Source organism: Engraulis encrasicolus, chromosome 7 (genome assembly GCF_034702125.1).
Source record: "Engraulis encrasicolus isolate BLACKSEA-1 chromosome 7, IST_EnEncr_1.0, whole genome shotgun sequence".
Lineage (NCBI taxonomy): Eukaryota > Metazoa > Chordata > Actinopteri > Clupeiformes > Engraulidae > Engraulis > Engraulis encrasicolus.
In genome coordinates this window covers 3129045-3139044 of record NC_085863.1, presented here as the reverse complement: position 1 = coordinate 3139044, position 10000 = coordinate 3129045, and the positions used below count along the sequence as shown (strand labels likewise).

Here is a 10000-nt window from a genome sequence, read left to right as displayed (position 1 = left end):
GGAGGAGGAGGATGAAGACTAGGAGGAGGGGGAGAGGTGGAGGAAGAGGAGGAGGAGGAAGATGAGGGAGAGGAAGATGAGGGAGAGGAAGATGATAAGGATGAGGAAGAAGAGGAAGAGGAGGAGGAGGAGGAGGAGGAGGAGGAGGAAGAGAAGGAGGAGGAAGAGGAGGAAGAGAAGGAGGAGGAGGAGGAGGAAGAGGAGGAGGAAGAGGAGGAGGAGGAAGAGGAGCGTGAGGAAAATGATGAGGAGGAGGATGATGAGGAGGAGGAGGAGGAAGAGGAAGACATTAAGGAGAGATTCTTTACTTTATCTTTGTGTGTGTACACAACAACACATTCTGGAATAGTCCAGTCAAAGCAATTGAGATGATGTCATGAAGTCAAGAAAGCTGTTCACTCCAGACATCCCAGAAGCCTTGCTGACGAGGGGCCGCTTTGTTCATCTGATCTGCAGCTACAGGACACGTCTGGTTAGGATTATTGCCACTCATTTAGGATTAAAACCTATTGAATGCAAGGGTGTACTTACTTATGCCTTGCTGTCCTGTGAACGTTTACATTTTACATTTTATTTGTGATTTCCGGGAACATTAGGCCATGTTTTATGACCAATTTTGACAAAAATGTAAGAAATGTCAAAGGGTGTATAAACCTTTCCCTATGACTGTAGTTACCTGGAGGGCATGCTGGGTATTATGGGCTGGTTGTCATAGTTACCTGGAGGGCATGCTGGGTATTATGGGCTGGTTGTCATAGTTACCTGGAGGGCATGCTGGGTATTATGGGCTGGTTGTCATAGTTACCTGGAGGGCATGCTGGGTATTATGGGCTGGTTGTCATAGTTACCTGGTCGAGGGGCTGGGCGTTTGACGGGGTGCGTTGGACGACGGACAATGTCGGGGTGTGGCTGACGACGGTCGTTGTCGGGGTGCGGGGGACGACGGTCAATGTCTGGGTGCGGGGGGACGACGGTCGCTGTCACTCGGATACTGAGAAGAGGACCTGAAGGAGAGCAGGGACACATCAGCCAGCAGCAGTTGTGTGTGTGTGTGTATATGTGTGTGTGTATGTATGTGTGTGTGTATTTATATGTGTGTGTGTATGTGTATGTGTGTATGTGTGTGTATATGTGTGTGCGTGTGCGTCCAGGAGCAACTTACTGTCCTTGCTGGAACGGGTCCCAGTTGGGGAATCTGCAGAAAAAGGTTAAAAATCATCATCATCATCATCATCATCATCATCATCATCATCATCATCATCATCATCATCATTGTCGTCATCATCATCATCATCATCATCATCATCATCACCATCATATTCACTTATTTCAGAGCCTTCAGGAGGTGAACAGTGTCCGCTGAGTGTGTTAAATGTGTTAATTTTGTGCTTGTGTGTGTGTGTGTGTGTCAATTTATTTGAATCGCGTGTCCTTTCAATGAATATCTCGCACATCAAATTGATAGTTTACTATCGGGGGAATCACCTCCTTAATTTCAATAGGAAATAAGCATTGCAATGAATTGTCATGACGATTTTTTGCACATTCCCAGTGTTTTTGTGTGTGTGTGTGTGTGTGTGTGTGTGTCGTATAGGCGAATGAGGCTGTTCCTGTGCGCTTCGTGTATTATAAGTTTTGTGGTGTGTGTGTATGTGTGTGTGTGTGTGTGTGTGTGTGTGTGTGTATGTGTGTGTGTGTGTGTGTGTGTGCGCGCGCTTACAGGCGCATGAAACTGTTCCTGGACACCTTTGAGTATTATGTGTGTGTGTGTGTGTGTGTGTGTGCATGCGTGCGTGCGTGTGTCTTACAGGCGTATGAAGCTGTCCCTGGACACCTTGTGTATCATAACTGTGTGTGTGTGTGTGTGTGTGTGCGTGCGTGCGTGTGTGCGCGCGCGCGTGTGTGTGTGTGTGTGTGTCTTACAGGCGTATGAAGGTGTTCCTGGAGGACTCGTGCCGGAAGCCATAGAGGTGATCCTTCCATGTCTTGGGGGGGGGGGGAAGAGACCGTTAGTATACACACTAGGGCTGGGCAGTATAACGTTAAAAAACGTGATAATGGTTTCACCTTCACAAGGTTCACTTTTTATTCCAAAACAGTGATTAAAATTGAAATGGAGATTAATTTAATTTAATAAACACACACACACACAATATGGGGGTGGGGAGCGGGTGGCCAAGAAACGATTATGTCACATCAGACACAGTAGTACCACGTAAACACACACACACATTCGCTCGCTCGCGCACGCGCGCGCACACACACGCACAGAGTTCACTATGCATCTCTTTCTCTCCCTCACACAAACACACACACACACGGACACACACACACACACGGACACACACAAACGGACACACACACACACACCCTGCATACCATTTTGGAGTTGACTTTGCATCTGCAGAGGGAGCAGGTGTGGGGGAAGGTGCGAGGGGCGTCACCATGGTAATCTGACACCTGAGGAGGGGGACACATTATACCGTTACACAGCTGACGGGGGACACATTATAATGTTACACAGCTGAGGGGGACACATTATAAGGTTACACAGCTGAGGGGGACACGTTATAATGTTACACAGCTGAGGGGGACACATTATACCGCTACACAGCTGAGAGGGGACACATTATACCGCTACACAGCTGAGAGGGGACACATTATACTGCTACACAGCTGAGGGGGGACACATTATAATGTTACACAGCTGAGGGGGACTCATTGGCCCAATTCGAAACAGGGAAGGCAGCTGTCCTTCCAGTGAGCTAACTGGACATCGAGTCATGAAGTGTGGATCGAAACGAAAAATTGCTTTATTTCCTCTCTCGGCAGTTGACTACATTTGTGGGTGTAACGAGGATATTTCGAGGATACATCAGATGCTGACTTCGCTGCCTTGGTACCCAACATGCTGTGCGCCACCTCCCTCTCAACCGGAAACCTGAAAAACAAACATGGCTACTACCCAAGCTACTACCTTATCATACTCTTTATTCTGACACTTATGTATGTAGATATTGAAAATCGAATGCATAAATCAACATTGTAGTATCTAAATATGCTGTCGCTAGATCTATTTACAGCCTATTTTACGATTCCGCCGTCTGCCGATCATTCACCGTTCAAATAGCATGCGTAAGCTAAGCGCTAACGTGATGAACGTAACTCCCGCCATAGAATCGCCGTAACATCAAATGCGCAAGGCGGCGCACTCGTTAGTGCCGTTCGTAACGGCTGCCTCATCAGCTAACTTGACCTATCTGATCAGTGACATGTTTATGTAGGAGGAGAGTCATCGAGTCACTACCTCCCGTTTCGAATTGGGCCATTATAATGTTACACAGCTGAGGAGGGGGACACATTATAATGTTACACAGCTGAGGGGGGGGACACATTATAATGTTACACAGCTGAGGGGGGGGACACATTATACCGTTACACAGCTGAGAGGGGACACATTATAATCTTACACAGCTGAGGGGGACACATTATACCGTTACACAGCTGAGGGGGACACATTATACAGTTACACAGTTGACGGGGGACACATACTATTGCACAGCTGAAGGGGGGACACATTATGACGTTACACGACTGACGGGGACACAATATACCGTTACACAGCTGAGGGGGACACATTATACAGTTACACAGATGAGGGGGACACATTATACCGTTACACAGCTGAGTACATTATACCATTACACACTACTGTACTGGGGACACATTGGGTCTTTCTCAAAGCATAGGCCAGTGTCCTTCTAAAGGGCTCTGCATACTTCACGTGCGCACTTTGGCGCGTGTGGCGCGAGAACCATTAATGACGTCATCACTTGCGACAGACTTCAACAGGCTTTCGCTCGCATTGTCGGAAGTGCCCTCTGCTGTTCATGAGAGAAACGGCAGTATCTTTCACAACTCGCAGCGTGAGTTCTACGGATGTATAAAATAGAAAGCCAAACAGGGCTGCTGTAGGGCTACTGAACGTCTGACTTGTGACTTACCACATTGAAACATATATTTTTGTTGTAGCCTACATTGCCAGATCATTCCAAGACCATGTGAGGGCATTGTTCTGGCGGCAGAATTTATAAATAGTTCGCCAACACAACGTGCTTCTGAACAAAGTAAACAATTGTTTCACTGAACAACATTTAAGAGAGAAGATAAAATAACTCTCTAGGACATTTTATTATCCTCAAAATGATGCAGGATCCATTCTGTAGTAGCCTACAGTAGTTGTAGCCTCTCTTCGCAACTCCTGCTTTGTCTGCCTACCTGCATGGTCGCTAGTGGCGCACGACATGTTACAAAAAATGTGGGGTGCACGACGTCGCGACACGGCAGCTCGCGCCACGGCGTGTGACGTCATTTTGGGTCACGTGACGGCGCGAGTGAGGTCGCGAGTGATGTCGCGAGTGAAGTATGAAGGAGGGTAGCGCCAGTCACGACAAGTATGAATCCCCCTTAAGTGTATCAGCCTAATTAGTCACACCCAGTGATTGGATACCCTTTATTAGTCACACCCAGTGATTGGATATTCTTTATTAGTCACACCCAGTGATTGGATATTCTGTAGAGTTCACCAAAAAGTATCCAATCACTGGGCGTGACTAATTAGGCTGATACACTTGGAAGGACACTGGCCTAGGTTTTGAGAAAGGCCCAACATAATGTTACACAGCTGAGGGGGACACAATATACCGTTACACAGCTGACAGGAGAAATTATAACAACAGAGACAATGGTGGCCTCTGGGGACCAAAGGGATTTTTGTTTCTTTTAAATTTTAGGCCATTTCATCTGTGGAGAATGACACATATAGATATGCCCTACTTACCTATGCATGCATGTATGTGTGTGTGTGTACCTGGTATGAGTAGGTCAGTTTGGGCTTGCCCTGTGTGTGTGTGCGTGTGTGTGTGTGTGTGTGTGTGTGTGTGTGTGTGTGTGTGTGTGCGTGTGCGTGTGTGTGTGTGTGTGTACCAGGTAAGCGTAGGGCTGCTTGGGTTTGCCCTGTGTGTGTGTGTGTGTGTGTGTGTGTGTGTGTGTGTGTGTGTGTGTGTGTGTGTGTGTGTGTGTGTGTGTGTGTGTGTACCAGGTAAGCGTAGGGCTGCTTGGGTTTGCCCTGTGTGTGTGTGTGTGTGTGTGTGTGTGTGTGTGTGTGTGTGTGTGTGTGTGTGTGTGTGTCTACCAGGTAAGCGTAGGGCTGTTTGGGTTTGCCCTGTGTGTGTGTGTGTGTGTGTGTGTGTGTGTGTGTGTGTGTGTGTGTGTGTGTGTGTGTGTGTGTGTGTGTGTGTGTGTGTGTGTATACCAGGTAAGCGTAGGGCTGTTTGGGTTTGCCCTGGGGGAAGAGTCTGATCTCCATGTCTTTGATGCTCTCTCCTTTGCGTGCGGGGGGCCCTGGCCATGACCCCCGGTGACCCTCCACGTAACCTTTGGTTCCCCCCGGCAACGGCCTTCCCCCTCCCTTATTGGCCGAGGAGGACGACGAGGAGGACGAGGGTTTTGATTGGCCGTGAGACGAGGGGTGGGAGTGGCCTGTGGAGCTGCTGCTGTCATGGCGACCTGAGGGGGAGGGGCCAGTGGAGGGGGCGTCGCCATCAGACTTGGTTGCCGTGGAGGCCGAGGGGCGAGCCTGTGATGGGGACACAAAGACAGACAGACAGACAGACAGACAGACAGACAGACAGACAGACAGACAGACAGACAGACAGACAGACAGACAGACAGACAGACACACACACACACACACACACACAAACACACACACACACAGCTTGAGGGAGGCGAATTGATATTGGGGAAACCCCAGTTGCAAATGAGATGGTGCAGTTGGCATCTTAACTGAACCAGGCAGCCACAGATGTAGACCACTTCTCGTAGGCGTAGAACTACAATCAACTTAGATGTTGTCCAAGGATATAACACAGTAGCTGTTAACCAGGGCTGTAACACTACACTCAACTCACAATTCAGTTCGCATCACACGATTTTTTAAATGTCTCCTTTTAAACTAATGAATCTGCTTTTTAGGAATCTCCTGGAAGTATTGGCTTTGAGCTGCATTATAAAGTATGGCAGCGTCTCAATGGTGTGTGTGTGTGTGTGTGTGTGTGTGTGTGTGTGTGTGTGTGTGTGTGTGTGTACCTTCTTGGCTTTGAGCTGCATTATAAGGTATGGCAGGGTCTCGGTGGTGTGTGTGTGTGTGTGTGTGTGTGTGTGTGTGTGTGTGTGTGTGTGTGTGTGTGTGTGTGTGTGTGTGTGTGTGTGTGTGTGTGTGTGTGTGTGTGTGTACCTTCTTGGCTTTCAGCTGCATGATGAGGTATGGCAGCATCTCGATGGTGTGTGTGTGTGTGTGTGTGTGTGCGTGCGTGCGTGCGTGCGCACCTTCTTGGCTTTCAGCTGCATGATGAGGTATGGCAGCGTCTCGATGGTGTGTGTGTGTGTGTGTGTATGTGTGTGTGTGTGTGTGTGTGTGTGTGCGTGCGTGCGTGCGTGCGCACCTTCTTGGCTTTCAGCTGCATGATGAGGTATGGCAGCGTCTCGATACTGATCTCGCTCTCTGGAATCTGGGCGAGCGCGTCCACGTCCTCAGGAGCCAATCCCAGCTCAGCAAACAGGTTGCCGGGGGGACCGTCTTTACCACCCGACATCTTCACACTAGCATAGAATAATAGAATATTAATAACGTGTGTGTGTGTGTGTGTGTGCCTGTGTGTGTGTGTGTGTGGGTGTGTGTGTGTGTGTGTGTGTGTGTGTGTGTGTGTGTGCTTTCTGGACATCTTGACACGGGTCAGAATGTGTGTGTGTGTGTGTGTGTGTGTGTGTGTGTGTGTGTGTGTGTGTGTGTGTGTGTGTGTGTGTGTGTGTGTGTGTGTCTGTGTGTGTCTGTGTGTGTGTGTGTGTGTGTTAATGAACATGTAATGTCCCCCATGACTTGTGAGGGTTCAGAGGAGGATTCAGAATGTTCTTCTGCAGAGATACTGATTGCTGCGACGCATAGATTGTTCATAACTGATTCAGAATGTTCTTTTGATACATTCTATGCTGCGACTGGACATGACAACCGCACAAGGTTCCGTTTTGAATACAGGGCTGCTGGGTTCTATTTTGAATACAGGGCTGCTAGATTCCGCTGTGAATACAGGGCTGCTAGATTCCATTGTGCTGCTAGGTTCCGTTTGGAATAGAGGACTGTAAGGTTCCGTTTTGAATACAGGGCTGCTGGGTTCTATTTTGAATACAGGGCTGCTAGATTCCGCTGTGAATACAGGGCTGCTGTAGAGAGAGAGGTTCCATTGCCCCATTGTTTCCGGGTTCTATTATTGCAAGGGGGAGGGGGGGGGAATCCCCCTTTAGGCAGACCTAAGCATACCTAAGGACTGTTCTATTCAATGCTAGGAGCATTATGACACGCCCTTTTAGGCAGACCGGAACCTGGTCATGTTAGGTGCCTATAGAAACCTATTATGTTGGCATATCTATACTTACTTAAAGAATCTCTGACGGGGCTGCTAGGTTCCGTTTTCAATAAAGGGTTGCTAGGTTCTGTTTTCAATATGGGGCTGCTGGGTTCCGTTTTGAATACGGGGCTGCCATTTAGGTTAAGTGGCACCATGTCACACTTCCCAGGTTTAGATATCTACTTGGCATGTTAAATACACGTATTACGGTAAAAAAATACTGTTAAATCAAATTCTTACGTTTTGATATCAGCTGATTTTAAAGCATGTCACTGGGGTTGGATTAATGCACAGGCTAGACATGGCCACAGGCTACCAAGGGGCCCCTGATAGGCCAAAAGTGAAAAAACTCCAGAATTGTGTGAAGATGCAATATTGAAAAAAATCATCTATCGAGTTGAGTACAGTTCATAGGCAGGTCATCCTGAATTCCTAGCTTGTGATTATGACACTGTTGACGTTTCTTTGTTTTGTTTTGTTTGTTTATATTTATGGCCAAATATGTAACTGTAGCTATTTCATGGCCAGTACAGGTCACTGTCGACGTACACATTTCAAAAAATCTTCCTTCTGGAGGGCCCCACAGCCACCTGTAGCCTAGGGGCCCCAGGCCATCTTAATCCGGCCCTGTGGGGGCCCCACAGCCACCTGTAGCCTAGGGGCCCCAGGCCATCTTAATTCGGCACCTCCCGCATCAACATCCACCTGAGCCTCTGATAATGATGGAAGTTACACTATAACATGTCAGGCAACGCAGAACACTTGTACATGTATACAGAGCTAAAGGACTATAGTGAAAGTGAAAGCGAAAGCTCAACTGGGAAACTCCAACTCCCATTGTCTCCCATTGTCATTGTGGCACAGCTCTCCACAACACACAAGTGTTCACTGCACACTGCACACAACGAAATTGCATTTATGCCTCATCCGTGCAAGGGGGCAGGCCCCCAATGGCACCCCAAGGCCATTATACACCACACACACCCCTGCTCTGTTTCAAGACATGAAGTTTATCTTAAAATAAAAGTTCCATGTGGTCCGTTGATACTTTTATCCGGCCATGAATATATGAATATATATAGGCCTACATAAAGTATAACGTTTCTCTACTCTACTACTCTCTACAGTATGTTATTTCACAGATCACTCGATGGCCATGCTTGTTGTTGTTGATGATGGCTTCAACAACTAGTGAAGCAGATCACACGTTTTCAGATGTAAAGCGCAGTTAAGACTTAGCTCTTTCATTCATGAGAGACTGGTGATAATTAAACACATGCTCTTCTTCCTTCAGCATCGGGCCAATGGAAGCATTCGACTGTCAGTACTCGTAGAGCTCTACAGCAGTGGTTCCCAACCTATGGGTCGGGACCCCCCTTATGGGTCGCCAAAGATCCACAGGGGGTCGCGGAGCCCTCTTGATTTTAAGGGGTTTCGTTTTAAATATATAGCCCATGTTGAATAAAAGACAAAGCATTTAACTAATAAATGCATAGACACAACAAATTGTAAGTGCTACATTAAACATTAAATTTATTCTATATTTGACCAAAGACAAATTGAGGAATAAAATAACTAAAATAAGTTTTCGCAGGAAACAGAGGGCATCTTGTGACTCATCTGGTTGGGTCACCAAAGCTTACAATAGTAAAAACATGGGTCCCTTAAGAAAAAGGTTGGGAAGCACTGCTCTACAGTATATGCGCTCGCGCCTCACCGCGGGAAAACACAGCCATGTAACACTACTTAACCGGAGAAAAACAAACTCTGCTAACAACTTTTGAGAGCGACAGCTATTAAAATATCATGAAGCTTTCCAAAAGTTATGCACCAAGGGCTGATGTTTAATTAGCATATTAATCAAAGCAACACTCCCATTGCACTGTCCGAGACGACTCGATGTAACATACCGTAAGTAAACTAGTAGCTACAGTAGGTGCAGAACAGGTGCAGGTAGGTAGTCTACTGTCTGCGACGAGTGTACCGGGATGTCAATCTGTCTACTACGACAGTGCACGGGGAACGTCATACAGTATAACTAATTTAATGCATTCTGAAATAGTTGTTAGATAACACACAGTTAATCTGTTTCCGTAACTTGGTGTACTTACGTTTTCAGAGTGTGGCGCAAGGCAGCTAGTTCTACCACTGTTGAAACAGCAAGAAAGCTTATTTACTACACTCCTGGCTGGTGTGTAAACATCGGTGAGTGAAATCGTGTCGGATTTTGATGTTGTACTTCTTGACGTGTTCTGTCGAAACTCAGATTGCAACAAGACAGCCACGCGACAATCGTTTGTTTATCTGAAACCAAAAAATATATTCATAAACTCCTAAAAACGTCGCCCTCAGGTCGACGCCATTTTATCAACAGTGGGCGTGGCTGGATTGTATTGTGGGTCCTCATCCTTGGTGTCCTCATGCTGTGCCTGTTTAAAATGCACTCGCAACAACAAAGACATTTTAAACAGGCGTCAACATGAGGGGGATGTTTTTAAGAGTTTATGCAGAGATGGTTTATAGCCAGGCTATGG

General features: G+C 47.1%; 1 protein-coding gene across 1 annotated transcript in view; it reads right to left on the bottom strand.

The window, feature by feature from the left end:
* Positions 1-5227, bottom strand: part of zgc:152816 (uncharacterized protein LOC777712 homolog) — a 23706-nt gene extending 18479 nt beyond the window's left edge. Inside the window, exons 1-5 of the mRNA XM_063202706.1 lie at positions 5195-5227; positions 2380-2460; positions 1924-1985; positions 1163-1195; positions 849-1004 (exon numbers count right to left, since the gene is read on the bottom strand). Of these exons, the coding sequence (XP_063058776.1) occupies positions 849-1004; positions 1163-1195; positions 1924-1966 (232 nt within the window). The 5' untranslated portion in view covers positions 1967-1985; positions 2380-2460; positions 5195-5227. The remainder of the gene's footprint in view (positions 1-848; positions 1005-1162; positions 1196-1923; positions 1986-2379; positions 2461-5194) is intronic.
* Between the last annotated feature and the right edge of the window lie 4773 nt (positions 5228-10000).